The 27,934-nt window shown below is 40.3% G+C and overlaps 1 protein-coding gene across 6 annotated transcripts in view; it reads left to right on the forward strand.

Moving 5' to 3' along the window:
* The window catches only part of HIVEP1 (HIVEP zinc finger 1), a 118,506-nt gene that overhangs the window by 59,126 nt on the left and 31,446 nt on the right, over positions 1-27,934 (forward strand). For all 6 annotated transcript variants that reach the window (XM_054058179.1, XM_054058177.1, XM_054058178.1 and 3 more), the window contains one exon: positions 11,248-11,301. In XM_054058179.1, the coding sequence (XP_053914154.1) occupies positions 11,248-11,301 (54 nt within the window). The remainder of the gene's footprint in view (positions 1-11,247; positions 11,302-27,934) is intronic.

The following is a 27,934-nucleotide window of genomic DNA, read 5'->3' on the forward strand; positions in this document are numbered from 1 at the left end:
ACATTTTTTAGCATATAATAATACATTTAACTCTATGCTACCATGTTTGTTTCCTATTCTTTCTTTACTAAACAAAGCCTTCTCAGCTTCTTGTAATAACTAGGGGATTTTGTGTAAAAATTAATGAACTGAGTTTTCAGTGTCAGCATTCCAGGATTTTTTTTCAAGAGTTTATTAGTTGTCTAAGGGTCGCTTAGAGATAATCAAAACCAAAATGCCAGTAAGATACTTCAGCCTACTTCCTTTCATTTCTTTGGGAGAAATTTATTAGATTTCTTGGAGAAGGAGAGAGAGAGCGAGCATTTAATTTTTTTTTTCTCAGATTTGATACTGATTACCATCCAGGGCACACAGCAAATAATAACAACCCCCATCCCCACAAAGAAAGGAAAAGAAATGAGTTATGGTCAGGACTGTGCTTTGGAGGAGTCATTGAAGATTTCACTGGTTTATTCCCTCTCTCTGTAAATTCCGCCCCCCTGGGGTTCTATTGCAACACATTTTTGTTTGTGAACTGTGCTTATAAATCATGCTGTGTTCGTTGTCTCTGCTCCATTTAAGATCCAAGCAGTTTTGCCTTTTTGCAGTGGTCAGGAACAGGGCAGTGCTGACCTTTACAGGTGGGCTGGGGTGGGTAAGGATACCTGAAACTGGGACTCGGAACAGGGAGCCAGCAGCAGCGGTGTCTCCAGGGCCAGCCTCTGCTCCTGGGGAAGGCAGAGCCCAACGGGAAGAGAGAGACAAGATGCAAGCTGGCTGCACAGCAGACAGGTTTTAACAAGTGCCTTGGGACCAGCACAACCCTGCTCCAAGTGGAAATCCTTTTTTTTAAAGAACTTGGGGAAGAAAAGCTGGAAAGCCTGAAAATGGCTCATGCAGTTAGCAGGTAACCGGGTAGGTGCAAACACAGCCTTAGCAAGCTGGTGTGTGGTTCTGACCAGAAAGTAATCTTGTTATAATAATGTGGATGTTTGTCACTTGGCCCCCTGCAATGGAAGACTTCAAAAAATAGCAGTTGTTTCATACAGCTTTGTCTTGTAAGGCTTACCTGCCATTCAGCCCCTAAATCAGAGTTGAGCTTGTTTAGCAGAGAGAGACATTATAGTAGGCTTCCAGCACTGAAAGGGGACTACAGGAAAGCTGGGGATGGGCTTTTGTCAGGGAATGCAGTGACAGGACAAGGGATAACGTTTTTACGCTGAAAGAGAAGAGATTTACATGAGATATTAGGAAAAAATTTTTTAATGTGAGGGTAGTGAGACACGAACAGGTTGCTCAGAGAAGTCCTGGGTGCTCCATTCCTGGAGGTGTTCAAGGCCAGGTTGAATGAGGCTCTGAGCAACCTGGTCTAGTGGAAAGTGTCCCTGCCCCTGGCAGGGGGTTGGAACTAGATGGATTATTTAAGGTGATCATCCTAAAGCTTCCCTGTTTTGTTTAGAAGCCACATAAGTCTGTGCATGGTTTCTGGAGACATAGTTCGTCCTTGCTTCCGCTGTCTTTAATGGGAATGGCTCATGGAGAACACCAAGTGTGGAATACTCAACACCTAGTTTTTGTCTCAAGTCTTGGGGGAGGATGGGAGCCAGTAGAGGAGAAGCATAGAATAAATCACTGAAATGAAGTATTGGCTGAATATTTATATTTTCTGCCCCCAGTTTGTGTTTGCCCTGAGTAGAGATCATGAGCTGCCTAGGGCTTTTTTTGTTTGTAAGCTGCTTAGAGTGGCTAAGCCTGTGTTCATGGCTGGAGCATGCCATTAACAGGAAAATGTCATATCCTTGTGCCTTTGCTTAAGTTTTGTCTCAGGTACACCTAGTCCTGCATCAGCTTGTATTAGCTAGTTTTTCAAAGGTGTTTGTATTTTCATCCATCCAATTTCTGTTGTTTTTCACATTAAAGCTGCTGCTAGTAACATTTAATTCGGCATGTTAAAAAATGAGGGCAAAAATAGAAGATTACTATGGAAAAATAAGCTTGCAAAGTCCACAGAGCAAGGTTTAGCATAACAAGTTAGTTGTGGATTTTTAGTGTTTTGGTTTTTCAGTACTAAGGCCCACCGATGCCATTATGACTGTTCATACGTTGAACTGTATTCACATGCTTTAAGACCTGTCAAGTTCCTGGAAAAACAAGCAATCAAAAATGAGATACATCAGTGAAATTAATGAAAAGCTTTAAGTTTGCATTTAATGTGGTTTTTTGCCTATAGAGGGACTTCAAATTTGAAGTTGATTTTGCAGCCTTGTTGTTCACAGTGGATTTACCAAAAAGCATAGAATTTTAAAGTAGAGAATCTTTTTTGAGAAACAGATACTGGCTTGTTGTGCTCAGAAAACAATGTAGAAAGCAGGGAGGAAGAGGATGGAGCAGATGCAGCTGACCATTGTTCTGGAAGAAGTCCTAGCCTGTGTTAAGCGACAGTGCCATTATAAGGACAACACCTAAAGATGCTCCAGCACTGACGGGAGCCAAAGAGGAAGGATTGGGCAGGATGGCTGGAGGTGGTGGCCCAGATGGCTTCTTTGACCTGAATGGTAAAGGGACTATGGTGTTTGAGGAGGCTGGGTTTTAAGGATAGTTTGGAAATAAGAACACAATTTTAAAGAAGAAAGAGTATTGAGTGAACTCCCCTGACACACACCAGAAGAAAAACCTCTTGTATGTGTAAATTTATTGAAAGGCTGATATTTACACATTTTGCAGTCAGTACTCGTTCCTTAGCAGACAAACACTGCTTGCCATTTTACAGTTAATAAAAATGTGCCTCTGCCGATCCCTGTTCTTTTGAGTGATCCAGCAAAGAGAATGCATAGTGAAGTGACAGCATTGCTGATTTGATGGAGTTATCCACTGAGGTAAAAAAGAAGACACAAATGCAAATGCAAAGGATTTCAAAATGACATTAGGTTGCTGTGCAACCATATTATAAAATGACAAATGAAATTCAGTGCGGATAAATGCGAAGTGATGTCCACAGGAAAAATATTCTAATTTTTCATTTAAATTGAGTTGCTTGTTAACACTCAGTCGTGAGATCTGGGGGTCGTATATTTCTGTGGAGAAGTCAACTGTATACTCACTAGCTGTCAAAAAGCAAATAAAGCATTAGGAATGTTTATGGCAGCAGCAGATAAAAACATATCTGTCACAGTACCCATCTGTGTTGTGCCTCATCTTGAATGGTGCGATCAATTCTGATGTCTTCCTCCTAATTCTCTTTCCCTTCTTCACTTCCACATCCAAAGAGGATAAAATAGTACTGCAAAAGTTGCAGAGGTCATAAGTCTGTTAAACAGCTTTTGTATAAAGAATGCCTAGATGAGGCCCTGCAGTTTGAAGACAAGAGATGCGTAAAGCTCACATGGATTCAAAGCACACTTGGAGAAACTAATGTGGGAATAACCAGTGAGACCTGTGAGGTTCTAATACAGCTTACCAGGCTTGCTTCAGAGCTGCGTGTTTTTTAGAGTCAGGGATTTACCACATGTCACATTCTTGCTTTTCGCTTGACTTCTGCTCTTGGCTGATGCTGGAGGCAAGATGCCAGGCTGGATTTTTGGCTTGACTTGTAGGCTTTTTCTTTGCTTACTTTTTTGTTAGCATCATCAAAAACATGTTTTTTCTTTTTAGTCTTTATTGTCCATCTTAATATCAGGTGATTATAATAACTTCAGTATCAGAAGTCCTACTAAATATCTAATCACTGAAACCATTTCTGTCAAGATGTCAGGATCTCAGCAGGGATATTTTTTGAGGCATGCTAAGCTTAAGAAAACTGACTTGTTTTTAAACAGGGCTGCTGGTACTTTAGGTTCCTCAGTGCTGAATGTGTCTACTTAAATGATTTCTGCCTTGTAAACTTGGTAGTGTTTGAGGAACTCCAGAAATAGAAGAAATTAGAGAGCAGTTTGACCCCTCTGAGAACTTGAAAGCTTCCGCGCTGTTGTCTCAGATGATGAAATACCAGCTCTTGACGTTGTTCTACTTGTTGAACCAGTTATGTTTCTTTATGTGTTGGGCAAGCCCTCCCTCATCAGCCTTGCAGTTGAGGATGAGGGCTTTTAAAGTACCAGAAAGATGGCTGGAAAACTTTAATCCTGTTTGGCTGTGGAGCGTCTGGCTTGACTATTTGCTTCTTTTATATAGGACTTGTATTGGAGAAAATACAGAAATTAAAGAATTTTTGAGGGCCCCACATGTTCCTATTTTTATGTATTTTTCTGTTGAGAAAAGTTTTCTTTTAATAAAAAATTCTTACAAGTGTTTCACTGGCATTTATTTAGTGTCAGGCTTTAAAAAAAAGAATATGTGAAAACCACGCCATTTGGGGACATAAGACCAAAGGCTGGTAAGCCTGCCAGGGGGAGGGAGCCTGTCTTAGCACAGAAGGTATGAAGGTGCTCATAGCAGCAACTTGAAGAAAGTTATGAGCTATAGCAATGTGTGGTCAGCTTTTATATTTTGTTTTACCTTTTAGCTCTGATACTGGATTGGGTATAGAAAAAAACAAAAACAAAAACAAAGCTGAAATTAAGCCTGGAACAGTGAATGCCCTAGAGGCTTTTAAATAATTATTAGACAAGTTTTAGTGTTAGTGATCACCCTGTCCTAGGTACAGGGCTAGCATTTGGCAGGCTAGAATTTGGCAGCCAGGCAGAACAATGCTCTAGCCATCAGCATAGCAATGGTGTAATTATTGCACTAGATGGCTGATCAGGAGCTAGCAAATACGAAAATGGAACTGCAGTCAGTACCTGTGTTTGTGCTTTGATACAGGAGTGAGACGAAGTGAAAATGAATTCTCTCTGGTGGCACAGCTCTGAGAAGTACACAAAGGAATTAGGATCACATGGCTTTGTTGGGCAAGTGGAAAAGGAACTAGCTATGGAAAGTGCCATACTTGCACTGTGGCTTAGACAGGGTGAAAAGATGCCTAGCAGGAGATACGTCTGAAGATACTTCACCTGCGTTTCTGAATTTTTCTGCTTGGCAGCTACTGTGCCTGTCCTCACAGGTGCCTTGCTGTGGCTATATCCTTCTGCATCTAAAGCTGTAAGGCAACAGGCATATAAAACTCCTTTTCCCCCCACCTCCTCCTGTGTTTAGGTTTTAATGAGTTTAAAAGCCTCATCATGAAATTCAAGTCATGTCAACAAAAAAAAAGTTGAAAATTCCCCAGCTGTAAATTGATGACATGGGGACGAAGTTTGGGTTTGTATGCAAAGTGCTTATGTAATTTATGCACCTTGTCAGCCTCATCAGGAGCCCTTACCATGCTTCAGTAAACGTGTGATGGCAAGGATAAAGCTATTATATATTTTTTTATATACAGGCTCTCTATTGACTGTCTTGCTGTATATACAGTATTGCTGTTCAATGCCAGTACTAATTTTATCTGCAGATTACAGATTGTATTTTCAAATATGCAAGCCTCTTTTTTTCTTAAAATGAAGAATTGTAGGAGGATTTTTATCTTCTATTTTCAATGATGTTATGTAAAGTATCTGTCATGGGGTTTTCATTTTTAAATGCAAATAATTATATATGGCAGGGAGTATGATGGGCATTCAAAGTTGACATTAAAATGAAATGCATAGTTTTCCTGAAAAACTGACCAAACGTGTCATTAATCAAGGTTATAGTAACTAGTAGAACATTTTAAGATGTTTTAATATAGAAGTGGTTGATAATTTTTAAAACCACAACTGCTCCTGCATAATCCTACTAGTTGGTAAGAATTCTCAATTAACATTTCTAATTTTTAATAGATATTTTCTTCCCACCCCCCCCACCCCTTACAGCTGTACGAGCAATCTTTGAACCTAGTAACATCCACCAAACTGAGATTTAATCTGTTTTTAACTTGCATTTATGATAGGCTCGAGACATCCGTGCTATCAGCTATCAGGCTCAATGTTTGGCAGCCCACTAAGCTGTGATGCTGTGATTCTCTAAGCCCCAGACTGGAAAGAAGAAACCACAAAACAAACGGTATGCCAAAAGGTGTCAAGTTCCCACACTGTAAAATTGAAAAGCACGACACAAGGACTGCTTTTGCCTCATCTGATCTCTTCCTTTTCATCTTGAGCATTCTTCATTAGATTAGTATAGGGAAATATATGGGGATGTAAGAGTGGTTTCTGTTTAAAGCAAGTTGGAATTTGAGTGAGAAGAGTGCTTCATCCCATGAGTTTTGTGAAAGGCCTTTTTGGGGCTGTTTGCTGACTCTGTAGGTTTTCACTTTGGCAGGAGGGCAGTGGTGGGAGCTCAACAGTGGATGCACTGGGCCATCAAAAGGTGTCAACTGGCTATGCCAGTCGTCTACTGTCGGTGCCAGACCCTGCACCTCCTGGCTGCTGAGTCCCCTCCTGCTACAGCCCTTCCTCCTTCCTGAGCCCAGGTCACAATCAGGACCTTCTCCTGGGCTCTGCCACCTGGTTTTTGGGTTTGGAGCATCTCCCACTGTGCATGGAAGCATTCATCATGGGTCTGCTGAGCCTTCACTCTTCCCAAGGACAGACAGGAGGAGGCATCCCACCGGCTGCCCCACCAGCTGCAACAAGGTCACGGTGAACCTAATGGACTCCTTGCACAGACACAAGATTCTTGCCTTTTTTATTCCCCCCCCACCCCCCCTTTTTTTAAAATTAGCTAGTCGAGTGAAGTCTTGGGATTCCTCTTGGTTGACTGAAACACATTAGGACTACATCATTCTTCTTTTAGCAGGTTGTAAAGAGCCTTTCCTCCTGCTAGTGAAAGGGAAAAGCCAAGCATCTCAGTCTCCTTGCAGTGGGGCAGGGATGCTTCTGCATCCTCCCTGGCCTGAAGCAGGTACCCTCTGCTGCAGGCAGAGTGCCTTGGGATTAAATGCTGCCTGTGTTGCAGAGGAAACCTGCTACAAGGGGAAGCACTCCGAGCTTTGATCAGTTTCATGCGGGGCAGTGGCTGCCCTTCCTGCCCTGCCACTCCCTGCGATACTTGAAGCAGCAGGTTTCCCTCCGACGGTGGTGTGAAATGGTACCAGTGGGCTGTGGGGGTGGACTTTGGGACCCTCCATGTCCAAGCCGAGCTGTTCTTCAGATGCTATGCTGATCTGCATCACCTGTCTAGTGCTCAGGACATTTTTTCCTTATTAATTAATTAATTACTATGTGATCGTCTTCTGATCCTTTCAGAAACACTTCTCATTCAAAGCACTTTGTTTCTAATGTGTTAGCCCTGGTGGGTTTCGATAGTCAGAACGTGGAGATTTCCACACAGGATTTCAGCCTCGTTTCACTTGCTCTCTGAGGTTGTTAAGTAAAATGGAAAAATGCAGTGGTTTGAACTTCCATCAGTGTTTTTCTCGAGCTGTGCCTCTGGACCCAGGAAAATAAAACGCACCTATGGTTTTGTTTTCAGTAATAGTACCTAATGCATATAGACCTATTACGTTAATGCACTTCAGCTGAAGAATATTTCGTCACTGCATTTTTTTGCTGGTGATCTAGATGATCAGCGCAAGAATAAATAATTGAAGTGGAGTCTTTCTTCGTGTCCACTGAAAAAAACATGGAAAGCGACTTTTTTAAAGTTATTTTTCAAATGTCTTCTGATGCATTAAGAGAAAGTGCATTTTTTGAGAAAGCTAGAAGAAAAACTGTTGCCATCTGAAGCTGTTTTGCTGAGGGTATTTTTAGGATGACTCAGACGTGAGGCCTGAAGGAAGTTCTTGCCTTTAACTGAAGAGGGGAAAAAAGTGCTGACATTTTCCTTCCAGCTGTTTTGGTTAAATATTTGAATATAAAAACCTAGCCTTTCAGGCAAGATACAAATCTTTATTTTTTAAAGTTGTGATAAGGTAGCCTTCTCTTAGTGTCCAGTATGGTATAAATGTACTAATTTTCCATTTTTTCTTAGAGAAACATGGTCTTCGAGATTAAAAACAAAGTCCTTTTTTGTTTTAGAGCAGAAGTTTTAAGTCTTCATCAAGAAGCAAAAAAAACCCCAATAACCAGCCAATTTTCTTTGTAGACACCTGCAAATCTGTGCAATGAAAAATATTCACATTTGGGCATTTTGCTTAAGTTTAATGAACATATCCCACCCACCTCCCCTATGTAAACTTTTTGGGTGGCTCAGTCCTCCTTAGTGATTGCTTTTGCCTTCCTCTGTGTGCTGTCAGTGTATGGAGCAGCTTGTTCGACAGGACAAAATCATTACACTGGCGTGAGGACTGTCTTCTGTGAACAAAACCATGGAATTTTCTTATGTGCTTTTTTTTTTCAAAGAAGAAAAAACAAAACCAAACCAGAAGCACACCTACAAATAGAAGATTTCTTTTGCCTCAGCTGAAATTGCTGTCAGAAGTTACTGGTTTCATATTTTGCAAACTCCATGCTTTTCAATATTTCTGCTTTCTTTGCTGAAATTCCTAAACCTTTATTTTTCTTCTTTAACTGACCGTATAAATAAGGCCTTCAAAGTTTTTCTTGAAAAATCCTAATGCATTTCCAATACACATAAACATGTTCAAGTTTGTATACGTTGATATGCTGATGTCTTAAAAAAAAGTAAAGCTCTTCATAAATTGTATCCTATTTGTGGTGTAATTAAAATCTGTGAGGTTATAGCTCTCAGTGAAGATCAAAAATAGAGAATGTAAAAGCTGGTGAAAAATCTGGTTTATCTTTTCATTTAAGAAAGCGCCACAGCACTACCGTATCTAATTCAGACTGTTGCTATCCATTTAATGATCTGTCACAGCAGGAGGTGTGTAAAACAAGAAGCATATTCTAATGCATTCCAATCTCCTTCCTCGTGTTCCTAAAAAGCACATTATATATTTAAAACCCCAAGGAATTTGATGATATTTCCACTCAGTGGATAACCTGCTGGGAGAGCTGTATTGGACAATAATGTGTGAAGGTTTAATACCAGAGAAAGAAAAGCCTGTGTATGTGTGTGTGTCACAGTCTGATCTTCTGCCTGCGCTGTGGCAGTTTAGGATAACTGAGTTCTTTCTTTCAGCCTGAGAGGCAGTGGTTTGTCAGGTATTTACCCATACAGGATCTGTACTGGTAAAATGTAGCAGACTGGAAAGCAGCTGCCAGAAATTTTGTAAAAAGGCATTATATGTGCCATGGTGCGGTAATGAGATCAGGTAGCTGTGTAATATGGGTTGCTATGAAGACATAGTCTTTGATAAAACCTTCAGCAGGTAGACCCATATTAATACCCATACCTCATCCACAGCGAAAATCTGTGGTTTTGGTTTCCAGAACCAAAATTCAGGGTTTTTTACCTCCATAGGTATGAAGGCATATGTGCAACAAATATGATTCGTTGAGGAAACATTTCAGGAGGTGCAGGAAGGGTAGGCAGCTTTCTGACTGTGCACCAAGCGCGTGTTTACCTAGTTATTGTTTCTGTTATCTATAGTTCTTTGTTTGGGCTTATAGTCTTACAAAGAAGTGGTCGGGAACTTCTAATATGAACTCATTTTTATTGTTTTTTAAATAAAAGATAAGGAACTCAGCTAACGTGATCAAAGTGTTTAATCTTTGTGGCAGTCTAGTGTAGCATGCTTCCAGAATACTTGAGTAATTTTTCTTTATAAAATAGGATGATTGTGAATTTAAATGTATACACTTATTGTAGCATTTGTGTGAAATAAACTGCAGTTGTCTGTGTACTTATGGATAAGCTTCATTTGCTGCGGCTCTGGGAGTACATCTGGTTAGGATCCTGGTGAGGTTTTTTGGTGCTTTTTATGGGACAGTGCGCAGGAGAGAAATTGCTGAGCCTTAGTGAGAAGGGAACCTGGTACTAGTTTTGAGAGGCAGAAATGCAGAACTGGAGTTATCTGAACAAAACGGGGTCTTAAATCCTGTGAAGAGGGTTTGTTTCAGTTGTATTTTTTTTTATTTTTCTGAGAAAATAATTGGAAAACAATTTAAGACTTCAGTTGTGAAAAAATGGTTCCATTGTAGTTGAGTGGTTCAGCTCATAAATATTAGAGAAGTCATTTAAACCCATCAATTTAGAAGTCTGTTGAAGAAAGGACCATTTTCTAGAAAACTTGTGTTTCATAGGATCGGTGAGTAAAAGTCAGATTAAGTAACTGCCTCCATGCTCATGACAGTGAGGACTTTGCAGAGCTGTCATCCTCCTTCTACGTATCACAGACAAGATGTCTGGCATTTCTTGAGTTGTACCAAGTAGAGTTGGAGAGGTTTAGGGTGAATCCAGTTATATTCTATTATTTCAATTTAATTTTATAAGAATTGTCCCTTCTCTCTGTGTGCCCTCCTCCTGCCCCGAAAAGGAGGGGGTGGGGGGGAACCCACTGTCACAGGTGTTGGGGAAAATGATCAGTTATATCTGAAAGGCATGTTCGAATCTCAGGTCTTGGTTGGGCCATAATGTGATAGGGAGCTCAGCCTCTCGTGGTGCTGCTGTTTCTTACCAAAACAATGTCTTTTCCTGCAACTACTCAGAGCACTGTTTGTTACCAAAAAGAAATTGGTCTCTGGTTTTTATTTATTCCAGTTGCCCCTTTTCTTCCTACTTGCTCTACGCATGCAAGCGCACACACTTGCAGGAGGAGGTCCCTCTTTCCCATGAGTTCTTCAGTGCAAGAGCAGCAGAAACACAATTCCCTTCCTGACACTGATGTATTTGGGGGTAGTGATCTGCAAAAAAACCAGCACGAGAATAAGACTTGAGGCCTCCCTTTATTCCTGCTGTGTCTGAATTCTGGGTAGTTCGACAGAAGAATAAGCACAGGGCTACTGCTCACCCTCTTCTACTCCCATGTGACAGTATTGGCTGCGCTTTGCATAGCAAATCCTGTTTGCTGTTTGTATCACCGTGTTTAACACCTCATTGTCTTGTTCTAACAGCGTTTTTCGAACATGTATTAAAATACTCTGTAATACACCATAATACCTATTCCAGAGAGTCCCTTGACTGCATAAATTATTATAGATGGTACAGAACTGTGGTCGGATTAGCTGTTGACTGCAGATCCAATGCCAATGCTTTTCATTCTGCAGTTCCATGTAATTTAACATGTCAATAGCCTCGCTGGTAAAAAATGATAAAGTTTTATATGGCTGTGTTACTCATAATGTACTGCATATAAATGTGTGAATCGTATTGCTTCTAAATTTAAATAGATAACTCAAAACAGATTTCACTAAATGACTTTCTAAAATTGTGCTTTTTTGTATACATATTTTAATAATGACTTCTCTTTTCTTGCAGATAAAATTGAAGAAGCACAAAAACAACTTAATGGAACAGAAGACCAACAGAGAGGTAATAAACAAAGCCAAAAATGAAATAAGAAGAAAAAAACATTGCAATTCTAGAGGCTGATCCAAAGCCTTCTTGCATGAGTGGAAAGACTCCACTGGGCTGGGTGCTGGGCATCTGCAGATCAGTTGCTGTCATCTGTAACGCCCCAATTTTGCTGAGACACAAATGCTTTGTTTTAACCACTCGAGTAGCTGTTGACCTTGATGAGACTACTGAAGCCGTAGCATTAGGGATGCACACAAGTTACTAACTACAACCTGTACCAACTGTTTGGTTAGTTACATGATTTACCTAATGATTAATAACCATATTTGGCTTCTGACAAGCAATATGTGGTTATTTCTAACAGATACTGAAGAGGGATTGATTGTCACAGGTTGTTTTAAGAAACAGATGACCTGTGACAGATTAAGTCTGTGTGTTAGAGCTTAGAAAGCTGGTGGAAAGTCATTCCATTTCAAGGCTGGCTGACTGCAGCAGTACCTGTTAGGTAGCACTCATCTGCACACCCGCACAGGAGCCTGAAGAGACATTGGTGAGGGGTGCTCGAACAGTACCTTGCTGGGCTATTCCCAGGCCCATCATGGGAAAACCATCAATCTCCACAAGACCAAGGGAGCACATGGGCAGGCAGAAACCCAAATTAAGGACCCAGAGGAAGGGAGACCTTCTCGGGTCCATCCCAGGGCTGTCACAGCCGGGCTTCAGCCCCAGCGTCAAGGTGTAAAACCCATCACCATAAGCCGTGGGCAGCAGCTCTCCAGATTTCTTTCTTGATTAAGAGTATTTCTAGTTGGGGATATGGGACGTGCTGGAGAATGCAGGGGGAAAGCTTTTACAGATTGCACAGGACTTACGGGATCCCTAGGGAAGGAACCAAAGGTGGGAAAAGGAAGGGATTTGGGTGATTTAAGGATATGCAAATGTAGAAAGCAGAGGGGATAACACAGTAGAAGTGTCTGTTTGCAAGGTAGCAGGGGCTGGCCAAGATGGTTTTATGGCCATGCCCTGCTCCTGACCACCACAGTCTGTCCTGTTTGCTCATTAATGTCACTTTCAGTTGTTTTCCAGTGAGGAGCTCTTTACTCTCCATGTATATGGAGAGGTCTGTGGTACAGCAGCTGGAGTGAGTGTGTGATAATTAGCAAGGAACAAGGTGGACAAGAAGATGAGTCACTGAAGTGGGCTGAGGCCAGGATGGGTTTGGAGGTCTATAGGGGTCAGCTCTGGGTGTGAGAGCGGCTGCTGGTGTTTAGGGGCAAGAGCACAGGAGGACAGCTAGAGGCACAAGGGGAGTCCTGGACAGCTCTGTATGTGCGTGTGTGCCACAGTCTGTACCAGCAGCTGGAGAGGGGGCTCTGTGTGTCCAGGTGGTAGCAACTGGGGTCCAGGTGCAGCTACTAAGCAGACTGAGTGAACCCAGCTATTGGAGAGGTCCACCTTGGACTCGTAGATGTATTCCAGCTAATGGATCTCAGTCCTGTGCAGGATGCAGGATGAGGCTTTCAGTGTTGGTGTGAATACTCCGAGTGTCTGACTGGGATCAGTATGTCTAGCCATATGTATGTGTATACATGTATGTATGTGGTGTACATGTGTGCTCTGTGCACGTGCCTGTTGGAAAAACATGTTCAGCCTTGCTACTGGTTTGACCTGGGGTTGTGGAATGGCAGCAGGCTCACCTCTCTCAGGCTGCTGGATTTGGCGTGAGATGTTTTCCTCTAACAACCATGTATCAGTGCTTTCCGGGTGGGCATTCCCATCTCTTGTGGTAGCAAGCTGTCCTCCTGGCCTGTGGCATGTCTGCCAATGCTGTTGCAAATTGTTGATGCTCTGTCTTGGAATCTAAGTTTATCATCATTCGAAAAAATGAACTTCAAAACTTTTTGAAGATTAGAGAACATAGGAAAGACCTGACTGGATCTCAGCAGAGTCCATCTGGCCTAGCATTCTGTCTTTAAGAGAGGCGGTAGAACGTAAGTTTTAATGAACAGCACGTAAGCCTGGCCACTTTCTGCAGTCCGTTCCCCTCATGCTGTCCACAGACATTTTATTAGGGGTGTCTGCCTCATCCTTTTACTAGCTAGACATTTATGGAGCTGTTATCTTCAAGTTTTTTTGATTGAATGTTATCTGCATCCAGCATTCTCTGGCAGCAAACTGCAAAATTTCACTACCAATTATATAATAAAGTCGGTTATTTTATATTTTTTCTCAGTTTGCAATTTTTTTTTTCAATTTTCAACAAGTGTCCCCCCTTCAAGCGTTGTGCGATTTGTTAAATAGCAGTTTTACATTCACCTTATCCACTGCCTTTGTGATTTTATAAGCCTTGTCCATATCTCACGCAACTTTCTTTTCTCCGAACTTATGAGCGGTTTAGTTTTTCAAGGGAAGGTTTAATACAAGTTGTCTCATATGGGCACCAGGACTGTGATCTTGCTCTAGTGATTTGTAAAAGGTGAAAGAAGTGGCTAGAAGGTAATAGTAATCCTTCAGGCATTTACAGAGACTTTTCTACAAACTAGATCTTCTACTAAGTAGATTTGGCATTCTGTTCAGTGGATCATTGGGTCAAATATTATAGTCATCCAAATATAAAAATTTAGCAGGTAAAGTATTGCTGTCTGCTTGTTGCTGTTGGTCTTGCAGTAGTAATATTGCTCTGGACTATTTGTTGTGATTGACATGTTGAAACTAAAGATTAGCTAACATCTGTTTTTAGGCATTTGGTCTCACATGTGGCTCAGTAACACCTTTGCACAAAGGAAGACAACTTCTGTAGTGTAAACCTAATGTCCTTTGAAAAGGATGAGGTTGCTAAGATTTGCATGGTGGTAGCACTTGGCTTTCAGTGAAATGTAAATTCATATGGCTGGCAATTAAAAAATATTTTTTCATATAGAAAACTGATACAGAAATAACTGAAATAATATGGCTACTCTTTTCCAATAAAAAAATGTCATCTGTCTTTTTTTTGAGTTTCTTAAATGTCTGAAACAGATTTCTTGGTAACACTAAATAAACAAAATTATTTGTTTGAAGCTTTGGAGTCTGAAGGCCACTGAAAAAAAAGAAAATATATGTTTTGAGCTAAACAAGCAAACAAAATTGTGCACATATTCACATAAGTTATTTTAAATCACAATCCAGTTTATACAGATTCATGTGAGGTATGGTTATATATTTTTTCTTCTCTGTACATTTGTTTTGTCTTTCAGTTCATCTAGATCACTTTAGATTTGTTTATTTCCTGTCTGAAATGTAGTCTTGTGGAATTTCATCACAAGTTAGCTACTGCTTTGTTAGTAGTGGAGCTGTCGGTGGCACAGCATTTTTGCAAGGAGAAATTTTTCATGAGTTTAATCATGCTGGGTTTTTGCTGACTAGTGTTGTGCATAACTTTATATATGTGTGGGATAGAAGTTATATATAATTGACTACAAGAAGATATATATTTAACACCTCGTTTTGCCGTTAGCTGTAGAAATCCAATTAAGTGCAAATTGGAATAGGACTCTATTTAAGCACAGAGGAGACAGTAAATGAGCAGAATTAGTTTTCAAGTTTATGGACTTTGGTTATTTGGTACAAAGTTGGAGCTGGAAGACCCGCTATTTTTTTTTTTTTTGATTGATTGTCCGCAATTGCATTCAGATTATGGATGTTCACATGACATGCCACTTGAGACCAGGGGGGCCATGCTCATGTTCCTGCTCAGTGAGTATGTAAGATGGATAATTCCTGTGTCATTCCATTTTCTCTCAACTACCTGGTTGCTGCTATGGATTTTCAGTAGAAGAAGCTCTGCTTCTCTTTAGCTTTGATGATACTTCCCAAGGCTGTTTTATACCCTGGGTGTACCCCTGCTTTGGGGTTGAATTTCTGACACATGTACATGGTTTTGTTACTGTGACAGAGAAGTTCTTGATCCCAGTTAGTGCTTCACATAGTGTTCTTTAAAAGCTAGAAGGGATGGTGAGCTTGAACTACAGATTTTTTTTCCTTGAGAAAGCAGTGAAATCTTTCTCTGATGTGGTACCCAGTGGGTATCATGGGCTGGAAAGCGGTCAGCCAAATCCAGCTGCTTTGTCTTTGATCTACTGCTGGCCATCCTCCTAAGAAAGCCATCCCAAGAAAGTCTCTCTTCTCCTTTCCAGACTGATAAAGTCAAATCCTCTTAGATCTTTGTGATTACCGTAGAGGCTTCTGATTTGCTCATCCCCGGGACCAATTCAGCTATTGGAGGCCAATAGAAAGTACTGTAAGCTTTTGTTTTCTTCTTTATCCATTGCAGCAGTTCTCTGCCTATCACAGCAGTCTGGTTTCTAGGTCCATCAGCTTCACCAACGCTGTTACCACATTCTGTAAGACTAGTGAACTAATTTGGTTATCTTTGTGCTTGGTACCAGCAATGCTAAGACTGCCACCTAAATCTCTATGTTTGCTCTGCAACTTTTCACAGAACTGAAGTTTGTGACTCAAATCGAGCAACACCAAGATTTGCTGTAAAGTGGATGGCAGATCCCCAAAAGAACCATCATATGGCCTGATGTATATTCTGCATTGCCCACCCATCCAGGGTCTCTCTGGCTCATAGGAGTACTATTCTGGGCTCAACTGCATAATTTTGGAGAACTGCTTCTTGCCATGTCACAGCTAAAACAGTCAATGATAAATGTCTAGATCAGATTGATGATGGATTTCCTCATTCCACTGCTCAGTTATGGTGATTGCTATGTCCTCAAGAGCATAAGGTTCTCCAGGATGGTCTGAGGACCTGCATGTGCTCCTCAGCCTCATTGCTGTTTAGACTTGCAGACTGCCATAGTTGTTTGTAAGATACGAATTCATCCCTCTGAATAAGCTGCTGTTCTTGTTTGAATTTCTACCGGCATTTTTAACTTTCTGCTCTGTTGTGGTTTAACCCCAGCTGGCAACCGAGCACCACACAGCTGCTCACTCACTCCCCCCCTGGTGAGATAGGGGAGGGAATCAGAAGGGTAAAAGTAAGAAAACTTGTGGGTTGAGATAAAGACAGCTTAACAGGTAAAGCAAAAGACATGCACTTACCTCTTCCAGAAGTCCATAGAGTTGTAACAGGTCTGCCTTGATGATAGATTTCCCTTCCCAAGGTACTGCAAGTTTCTCCCTAAGACAGTATCAGCATTTCACCCAGATCACTTATCTTTCAGGATCTCATGGTTTTATATTAGTCATGCTCTTTTCATTTGCATCCTTACATACAGAAATGTTGTTGGCAGGTCTAAGAGTTTTGTCTGATTTGATCAGTAGTGGTTTAAGTGGTAGCAGGCTCTGTCAGTATTTGCTTAGAAACCACCAAGACAGAATTATTCAAAGCCGTGGTTTAGACTCTAGCAAAAGTCCAAGCGATGTCTGTGGTGCTGTTGAAAAGCACCTTCATTTCCAGCCTCTGGCATAGGGCTACCTAAAGTCTCCATCTGTGCTTTCAGTTGGTGCTGATTTGTCTCTGAAGCCATAAGATTGACAGGGCATTTGGTGGAGTGGCTGAATAGCTACTGTTTGCATGCAGGACTGACATTCTCCATTTGTTGGTGTAAGTCTGCATATAACAGTGTGGAACCTATTATGTGAATGTACATTTGAGCTGTTGTGGAAAGAAAGAATAAAGAAAGAGAGATAATGTTGCAGCAGCAAATATCCTCTTGAGATGCACAATCCACATGCACATATGTTCCCCTCCCACACTTGCAGTCCCTTCAGACTGGTGTGTTGGCATGGAGGAGAGGCAGCTGAAATAAAATGCCCTTTACCTTGTTCGCCCATCTGCTGTTTTTTTAACTGGAATGTTATTTTTCTAGTAAATTTAACGGCTCTGAGATTTAGATGGGGAAGTTTGTCATTATAAATGGAAACATGAGACACTAGTTCAGATATATAGGTTCTGCTGCAGATTCATGGTAGACATATTTTGTATCTTTGGAGTCCTTACAAACCCTCCCTGCCTTATTATCCTTCTTGTCAAATGAATGCATGATATCGACAAAATTATAAAGGAGGTTTCAAACATATTGTTATACCCACACTCTCTCTAGTTAATCAAACTGTTGCATATGTCATACCTTAAAGATTGATGCTCTTTTTATGTTGCCCTGTCCCAGCTTACAGATGACTTTCGTTGGCCCACCAACTGGCCTGAAAGGAGTGGCCAGGTCCCTTCCCTCCTCTTCCCTCCCCGCAGGCACTCCTGCTTCCAGTCCTACTTCCTCCCACTGCACCCCTCCCTACCAAAAAGCAGGTGGGAGCACTGTGCTGGTGGTCTGCCTTGTTCCTTAGGTCATCAGCTGTTGTCAATACTGTATTCTTTCATTCCAGTGTTGAAGGGAAATAGGAAATCGAATGAGAAGGGGAAAGAGCAAACAAAAATGTGGGAATGTGGTAGTAAACTATTTAAGCATTTTGATTTACTGGCTTAGAATGAGCTCATCCTCCACAGATGTTTCCCTGTAGGTTTGCAAGCGTGTCAGCTTTCTGGATTTTTTACTGCTGTGGCACCCATGTAGTATCATTAATCTGAAACATTTTGTCCCTTGTTTGTATTTGTAGTAACTGTACCATACTTTTTGGAGCAAGGCATGTAACCATGAACCAAAGTTTCATTTGATTCTTTTCATCTTTCCGTTCTTATCTTCGGCAAACATATGGGCTAGAAATAACAGTCACTCTAAATGGAAGTATATCATCTTCAAAATTTGTGAGTTACAGTAGTGTCCAGTTTGCTGCTTAGTGCTGGTAAGAGGATTAGCTTGCCTTTTTATTTTGCTCTTGGCATACATCAGGGCTGCCTACCTTTTACTTTCCAAATGTTAAAAACTACAAGGTAGCCATGATGTTTCATGCAATTCAGTTGTGCACTTTCTTGAATGTCTGATTTCATAAAGTGTTTATATCTGCATTAAAATATGTCAATACATGTGTCTGAGAGGTAATTTATTTAAATTGGTCTGTGTATGTCAAACTATAAGGCTTTAAATCAAGACAGAATTATCTTCCTAAAATATTTACCGCGGCTCAGACAGCTGTCATTGACTTAATGCAGGCACTGTTCATGTCTTGAGCTCCTGTCATGCAAGATCTCACATTTTCATGAAGTCCCATCTATTCTTACAGTCTCTGGTGTTTTCATATTGAGAGAGTATTGCGTGCTGCTAATAACAACAATGCTGACTTGAAAAAGGTCTTTTCTGTCTTCAGGCACAGTCAGTGCAAGAGTTTGTGCCCACAAAGGGCAGTGAGAAAACATTCCTGACTTCTGTGGGAGTAGGAGTAGTCTCTAATATCATTTAACTTTATTTTTCATTCCTTTTGTCTTCAATAGTTAAGTACATTTTAATGTCTTCATTTGGGGCAAACTGATAAAAATGGAGATGTTTACATGTTCTTTGCTCTGAGAAACAGTATTAGAAAATGTGTTTAACCTATGGAAGTTTTCTGGCTCCTGTAAACCTCATGGGTTGTAAGTCAATGTCTGTATCTGTTATTTCTGTTTTAGTTTTCTTCGGTTAATGCATTTAATTTAGACTATTAGCAGCTGAAATCTGCTGGGTAAATCCACTGCTGGTGCTAGACACAGCAAGAACTGGTATTGTTTTGACAGGCAGACAAACAGATTTGCAGTTTTAAATAGAACATTTCATCCATTGGAGCTGTTACAAGAACCTGATTAAAGCATTAATGGGACGTTAAAGTAATACTATTTTGACTTTTTCTGACAAGTATAGCAAAATTTTTGAGTGGCAGTTCAGAAAAAGAGATTCCAACCTGCAAATATCATTTTCAGAGGAGCATTATACAAATTAACTTTGTAAAAAAATTGTTTAAAAAGCAGCTTCTTGATAGTAAATGGAAAGTAGCTATTCCAGATCATGGTACAATGCGTTGTTAAGTCAGTGACTACATTTTCAGACGCAGTAAGATTTTCAGCTTGACCCTGCTTTAATGAGTAGAAGTATTTCTTGCAAGTTTCTAAAATCTGAGGCCAGAACAAGCTTATTTTTGTGGTGAGAGGGTGCTTAGCTGACGAACTAGCTAATTTGAGAGGCATACCTACGCGCATGTAGTAAATGCTATAGGTTGCTAATTTTAGCTGCTGTGAGCTGAGAGCTAGCCAGTTGTGGAAACGCAAGATTTTTCACTTGTTAGCTTCCTTGTGGTCTGCCTTGCATATGAATAATGAGTGTGTTTTTTAATACTTTACAGAGACCCATTTAGTTCCTTTTAGTTGTTTGTTTCCTTTGTCCTTCTTCTGAAGGGAAAATGTAATATATAAAGGGATGGTGAGTTAGTTACAGGATACTATTCTCCAGTAGTTATATGGTACTGACTGATCTGGACAGAGTCTTTCATAGGAATCTCCTAAAAAGTTGTGAGTACGTGTGTGAGAGGTTGAAAAGAGAGACTGTGCACATCTGTGGAAAAGGACAAGTGAGGTTGGGGAGGGGAAAGAGCTCTGAGTAGCTCGGAGGTCTCAACATTGAGGACCTCCCACTGATGCTGAAGCAAAGCTACTCAGGGAGAGATCACCCTTCCCACCTCTAGCACTCCAGATTTAGCTTCCACATTGAAGACATGTCTTATGTCTAGATTTCCATCAGGTCAGCTTCTGCTTTTGTCATGTTTGCAGCACCCTGAAAGAAAGACCTGCTGTGTAAGAATTTTCCTACATGCTTTGTCAAAGCTCCTATTCCTTTCTCTCTTTTTTTAAACAGTAAGGTAGTTAGGTCTGAGTTCTTTCCTGCTCTTCAGTTGCTACAGGCAGTGTGGAAATTGCTCCATTCGATCCCTGCTTTTTGAATGGAAGATTGTATTAAAGAAATGCAGGGAATATGACTAAGGAACTTGTTCTGTTTCAACATCATTATCTGCAAAGAAAGTTTAGTTAACATCTTGTTCCTTTCGTATCTGTTTTTTCCCCTCAGACTCATGTTTGGGGATTTTGTATGCAGTATCTCATCTGACCAGATAGCAGTTGCTTGTTGCTGATAACCCTTAAACTGGTTGCTGTTTCATGAGCCATTCTGTAATTCTGTTTTAGTGACCTTTCTTATTCTATGTGTTAGGGGTAGAAGTCATTCTAATGATTTACTATCGAAATTCTAACTTTCCGCTAGTAACTGATAATCCTTAACTTGCAAACAGATAATGTAGTCATGAAACTGTTCACAACATTGACTGACATTCTAGGAAGATTTCCAGATGTCCCTGAGGTATTTTAGTTAATTTCTGGCAACATACTTTCTCTAACTGGTTATATTTAAACAGCTTTATTCTTACATGGAGAACTGAGTGGAACTGGTTTCTGATTAGGCTTTGACTGGAAACGCATTAATTTGCCTTTGGGGAGGCAGCCTGTCTTTTTCGTGTCTTTGGAGTTCCTAGCAGGGAAGAACTTCTCAGGCTAGTGTTGCTGGTGATGTTAGCTATCATAATGTTGTCTCTCCACCTGCTCATAGTCAATGTGCTTAACATTAACAGCACATAATCTGTCTTGTGTTGCCTTTCTTCTGTCTTTCAATGAAGTGCTCCAGTCCTGTGAAGCTATACAATGGTTCAGCCTCTGCTAGTTTCTTACACACACAAGATGTGCTGAAATGTTGCATTTGATTCCAGTTTACGTACAGACGTTGGCATTTCTGTGCTGAGGCTCCAGAGTTACCTCAGTGGTCAGGGGGTTTATTGCTGTTTGATCTTCATTGTCTTCCTCATCAAGCGTGCTGGTTTCATGGCTAAAAGTCTGCTGGTTGTTACTTTCTTCACTGAAGCCAAGAAGCTAAATGTGCAAAATTGAGACCAAGCTCTTACAAAGATCTTTCTTGGTCTTGTTAGCATAGGGTAGTTATGTCCTTATACCACATCAGAAGTCTCGCTGTCAGAGTTTTCTTGATGTGAGTAGCCATGACTTTTAAAGATGCCATCAGAAAGACAGTCCCAGACTGCAACTTGTCATTTGCTCTTTACCTATCCTAGGGCCAAACAAGAGTTGGCAGGCTCTCCCATCTGGGATGAAACCATATCACAGGGGAGCTTCCCGGAGAGTCCAAGCTGTGTGCCTTGGGGCAAAGGTGTCTCACTTACCTTATGCTAAAGTTTTGTTGCACAATTTATAAAGCTAATCTGCTCTGCCCTCACTAATGATGCAGTGGTATTTAATCTAGTGCATGAGGAGTAGCCCAGAGTGCACCTTTCCCTGTGGCTGCACCTTTCAACCTATCATTAGCTTTATTTCACTTACCTGGCTGTATGTATCCTTGATTCCCAGGGAAGAAATTTTTATGTTTTGAATTAATGAGTGCAATATTCCTGTGTCTATTTACCCTAGCTTCAGTCAGTCCAGAAACTTATTCTGCCCTTTCAGCTTTAGTGGGGAGAGAGGTGCTGAGACATGAGCTCTAAGAAGTTTCTTCCTCAGTCCCACACCAGCTCTTGTCTCTCTCAGTCTATTTTGAAATATAGGCAGGCCTATTATTTTAGGAAACTGATACTCAAAGACAAGAAATACTTCTTCCGTCTCCCAGTGTTACCTTCAAAGTGACAGTTCACTCCTGGTAATATAGAAATGATGGAAACAGTAGATTGTATTGTGTAATTGTTACATCTTTTCACAAGTAACAAGTGATAGGAAGAAAAGAAATGGCCTCAAATTGTGCCAGAGGAGGTTTAGATTGGATATTAGGAAAAAATTCTTTACTGAAAGAGTGGTGAAGCATTGACACAGGCTGCCCAGGGAAGTGGTGGACTCACCATCCCTGGAGGTGTTCAAAAAATGTGTAGATGTGACCTTCAGGACGTGGTTTAGTAGGCATGATGGGGTTGGGCTGGCATTTGAACTTGATGATCTTAGAGGTCTTCTCCAACCTTAATGATTCTAGGATTCTATGATTTTGTACTAAACTTGATTAAACAGCATTTGCCTGTTCTTAACTATTGCTTACTTTTGGTAGTCAACAACATGAGTATTTCTCGGAATGTCTTAATTTGAAAACCTATCAATTGCATACGAATAGACTTAGACACGTGGCAATGACAGCTGCATCTGTAGTTATGCTAAAGCATCCGGTGGAACAAACTGAATGTTTTTAAATTTAATTGCTTGTCTTGAGGTGGTTGTTAGTTTTGCCATCAGTAAGGTGAAGCGTGCACAGAATTTACTGATGCGATGGTGGAAATTCAGAGTGGGAAAAAGAGTTAAGCAACCAGAAAAACTGAAAAGTATGATTCCTGGAGGATGCTATTCCCCATGTGGCCATAGAGTGTATCATCGGTATGTATTCTGATGCAAATGACTTACTAAGATGAAGAACTATAGAAGCATGTGAACAGTGTATTGGATATAAATGTGAGCAAAAGTACTTCACAGACTTTCAGCTTTATGTGTTCCAACCTCATAACAATGGAAGCTGATGAAGACTGTTAAAATGACTACGATGTAACAGCTTCTGTTATAAAGTGACCAGATTTGGGGACAAGGGGAGAGCAGTGAATGTAATTTTTTATCTTGACTTTAAGAAGGCTTTTGACACTGTCTCCTGCAATATTCTTGTATCCAAGTTGGGGTGCTAAAGTTTGGGTAGGTGGGCAGCCAGAGGGGGTAATAAGATAGATTTCGGGAGGTACAAATGTGTAATGCTGGCAAGAAGAGCCCCTGCAGTGGGGCTGTCTGGGAATCAACTTACCAGGGAGCAGCTCTGCAGAAAGGCCCTCGGGGATGCGGTGCACAGCAAGCTGGGCATGAGCCAGCAGCACACCTGGCAACAGGGGAGGCCACGGAATCCTGAGCTCTATGAATGAGAGCATGACTAAGAGATCAAGGGAAGGGATTATCTTCCCTTAGTCAGCAATCCTTATACCTTGTTTAGGTACTGTGTCCAGTTTTGGGCCTCCCAGTGCAAAGGGATCATCAAAAACCTGGAGTGTATTCAGTGTTGGAACACCACAACCATCAGGGCTAGAGATTTGTCCTGTGAGGAGAAGCTGAGGAGGAGCTGGGTTTGGAGGGCTGTGATGAAGATGGAGTCAGGTTCTTCACAGTGAAGCATAGTGGGAGGATGAGAGGCAACAGGAACAGGTCAAAACAAGAGAGGCATGGACTGTCTTGTTCTCCACGAAGACAGTCAAGCAGTGGAAGATGTTGCTCACAGAGGCTGTGTAGACTCTCATCTTGGAGGTTTCTGAGACCCTACTGGACCTGAAGACTCTGGTCTGATCCCATAGCTGGCCCTGATTTGAGCAAGAGGTTAGACTAGAGATTTGCTGAGATGCCTTTCCACCTGAATTATCTTGTGATTTTATGAAATATGAATTTTTAAATTTTGGAAACTTACTTAGTGGTACAGGTACTGAATATGATTTTTTTTGGTGTATATACCAGTATAGATTGTCTTGAAAATTACTTTTAATATATGAAGTTGAGATATGATTATTTTTATGGGCTTGCTAGGATGTGTTGTTAGAGAGCATTAAAATTGAATTTGACTGTACACAAATGTATGCTGTCATTGAGGTTAATGGCATTACTCTGTGAGTGCTGGTACCACATATTAACATGTTTTCTGGAGCTTGTGTTAGTAGGACTTTTGCTGTTTTTGTTAATAATGACAAATTATGCAAATATGATAGTCATTTTAGTACAAAAACCTGGTGTAAAGTGACTCTTAGAAAAGGATTGCTGACAGCCAATACCGTAATGTTGATGGGTCACATGTGAACTCAAACCTTAGTGTTATCTGTTAAAAACACCAAGAAGAATAATCATGTGTTTACACGCAGTATAAAATCATGAAAACATATTTAATTTATCCATGCCTTATGGAATGGTCCAGTATTTGTTGATATGAATGAAAGGACAGATGTTGGTGTAGATGAACATTTGAACCAATCCCTATCAGACTGCTTTAGCCTTTGAATGTCAAAGCTCCCTCACTCCTTTTTAATTAGTCAGTGTCAAATTGTGCTTTACATACAGATCAGGTGGGTTTTAAGGGTGTGTCCTGTATGTGTTTGGACTGGTGTAACAATAAAAGATATTCAGCATAGATGAATCCTACCAACAGAGGTTTTCAAATATTGCTTCTGACATGGAGTAACTCAAGTTTTTTGACTTGCCTCCTGACCTCTGAAACAGGTAGTGACCACTGTGTGGCCATCTCAAGAAGTCTGAAGTTACGCATCTGAAACAGGGCTGTTAAAATTGTTGGTGATTGACTTTAAAATCCTCTATTTGTGCTTAAAATGAAGCACAGTGCTTGAGTTAATCTGTTCAAATCTCTGTTGACTTCTGGACTGAGAACACCTTCATAGTTGTATGTGTGGTTTATGTAATCAAGGGGAGGTTGGTTTGTTTGTTTTTCTCCTTAGGCTGTACTTAGCACGTAGGAGGCAATATGAAGCTAAAGAGGAAATTTAATAAAAAAAAGAAGTTATTTCCTGCTATGTTTAGTGTAAGTTCTGGTGGCCATACATTTGCTGGCGAGACTTATTTCTTTATCTCATAATCATGCTCTTTAGTTATTTATGGAAACAGACCCAGTGAGTTGATTCATGAGTGGTCTCGATAGTTTCAGTGAAATGAAAATTAAATAACTATGACATGCAAAGAGTAAGAATATTTTGAATATTTAAAGCCACTTGGAAGCTTAGCTTTAGTTAGAATAAGATCCTTAGGAATGGACTCTTGCTTTTGAAAAGCCTTCCACTTTTTAATAGCTACTACTGTTAGGTGTCAGAGTGACCTTTTAGGTGTACATTTTAAGACATCAATTTGTATTTAAACACTTTCAGATTTGCAGTGGCCTGAGAGTGAAGTACAGATTTAACAGCTAAACTTTAGGAGCCTGAATTTGAAAATCTGGTCTCTATATGGAAACCTACAATGATTTTTAAAATTCTGCAATGTAAAGCGAACCTGTGAGATGAAAATCATGCCATTCATTGGACTAGTAGGGGCAGGTAATGATCACTTGCTCTGTTTCACAATGTAGCAATGAGAGAGAAGGAAGCTTGGTGTCTTGCTTGTTCCCTCTTATTCTCTTCCTTTTTAAGTACAAGCACGTAGCTCTGTTTGAAGGGAGAGAAAGAGAGTGGGTGTTATAATAACACATAGGCTTTGAGACAGGCAGTTCTGGAAGTTACTTAAACAAAACCATTGAGATCATTTTGTCAAGACATTGTCTACTTCACCAGTAAATGCTTCGGAAGGAAAATTCAGATCACTTATACCTCTTCTTTATTTGCTGCATGAGTTACTCTGCCAGATTGCTATCTACACCATCACACCTGGGTTCTTTTGCTCTATTTCCTGTGCATAGAGCGAAGTGCAGCAGAGAAATTATAGGTGAACAAAGTCATGTTTAGAAACATCAGTTTTCTGTGTATTTTGAATGCAGAAATCATACTGAAGGAAAAGAATTAAACAGAGAATCTTGATAGCAAAGCAGAACAAAGCCAACCAGGGAAAGCATGAAAGAGATGCTCTAGTGTCCCCGGGATATGAAAAATGAGGTGCTGAGCACAATAAATAGCATTGTTGCTTCTTCTCTTGGGCTGGGTAACTTAATCCTATTTGATGTAATACAGCTTATGAGGAAAATCCTTTTTAGACATCTGACTGAGGTAACAGCACCTCTCAACAACACCACTTCACCACCTGAGAAAAAGGAAAATTACCACCTGATGATGAGAAGGGCTTTGTGATTGCAGAGGGAGGTGGGCAGAGCACATGGGGTGACAAGGAGGGAAAGAAAAACAGATGAACTTTTTTTTTTTTTTTATAAAGATGTTATGTTCTGTCTGGTGTCATCCTGTTGGTGTGGGTACACCGTCCTGGCAAATTATCACACTCCTGAATGTTTGTAGCTCTGAAAGGCAAGAGTGTTTAGCATTCTGGGTCTGACGCTTTCCACCAGCTTTGTTATTGCCCCTGGAAATACTTATACAGTTGATCTTCATGAACAGGTAGCTGTAGGTTAACAAACGTGGAATGGGATATCTTCAACATAAACTGAGAATACAAAAATAAGATGTAAATTCAAAAGGAATGAAAAGCTAAAACTAAGTGAAATTTAATTGTCAGGGATTCCTTTTTCCCTGGGTAGGCTAGAAATTTGGTTGTGAGCAAACATGAAGTCAATATTTCCATTGTTAATGAGGATTTCTAAATTATCAAGGAGTAAAGTAGAGCATAGGACTTAAATTATTGTTAAGCCTCATAGAGCCATTGTTACAAAAGTACATTTTACAAGTTTTTATAGACAAGTACACTGAAGCAAACCTGTGATTCTGTCTCTGGAATCACAAAAGATGTAAAGTCAGAAATAAAAGTAAAAAACTAGTTCTTGTGATTTCTATAGACTGGAATTTTACTGGTATGGAAGCAGCACAATTAGTGGTTGTGAAGATTGAAGAAAATTTCTATTTCTGTATGCAGTGCGATGGATAAATGGATAACTTGCCTTTGTTTATTCTTTTTCCTTTCCTTTTCAATTTCTCAAACAACTTTTGTGGTTCGGCATGAGTTGAAGAACATTTTTTTAAAAATAAAGCAGTAAATATGTTATGGAAGATTCTGATTTTGGATTCATAGTTAATTCATACTTTTAATTATTTGATTGGTAGAGTACAGATACATTTTTTACTTTCTTTAAGGCTTTCTTAAGCCTTATTACATTTTTCATCTTCCAGTTTCCAGTTCACTGGCATTGTGCAGGTTGGGTCCGCTTATTCCTCTGCACTATATGGTTAAAAGCCAAAAATAGTAATTTTTTAATATTGTGACACATCAGGAAGCAGCACATCAATTGGTTGTTCAGTTACTGCAGTATAAAACACCGTAGTCTTTTTTTGTGTACGTTTGCCTGCTTGATTGTTCATAATTCCTGGCACTCTTATCTTTCTAGCTATGCGTAATCTGCTCAGCTCTTCCTGTAGCACTCACTACAAACACTGGCAACATGATCAGTGTGGAGACATGGTTGTGATAAAAGAACCAAATTACTTACGCTCAATTAACGTGGCCATGCTTCAGAGAGATCACCAAAACATGCTTAAAAGCACCTTTTTATATAATTACCTTGTTATTTTCACTTTGATTGGTGGAAAATTGTTTTTCATTGTTATCAAAGAAAAAACAGTTGCAGCAGGCTAGATTTTAAAGAAATCACCACTAATAAGCCACTCATTTAATTGTGAAGCAGTGGAAAGGACAAAACATGGTGATGGAAGACAGCTCGGCTTTGTATATGTTAAATCCAAACTAATATGAATAAGTTTTAGTGATAAGACAATAAATGCAAAGTTTGTTTAAAGGTTAAGTGAATGATTACTGCAGAAATTTCTTTGTGGATGCTCAAGAGGAGCATGAAGTCCCTACAACCCAGGTTCAGAGCCCGTAATTCTGGTGAGGGTTTTTAGTGTCTCTTTTGTGGGACTGCAGAATGTGATGAAACAGTGTCTTAGTCTTCACAGTTAAATTTCCTCTGGTCAAGCTGCGAGAGGAACAGATCAGGTTCTGCAGAACTTCCACCTTTGCAATAAATTATGTGTGATGTGCCATCTTTAATCATTTTATGCAAGGAAATCTCCTGAATATCCATTCACC

The sequence above is a fragment of the Cuculus canorus genome, chromosome 2 (genome assembly GCF_017976375.1).
Source record: "Cuculus canorus isolate bCucCan1 chromosome 2, bCucCan1.pri, whole genome shotgun sequence".
NCBI lineage: Eukaryota > Metazoa > Chordata > Aves > Cuculiformes > Cuculidae > Cuculus > Cuculus canorus.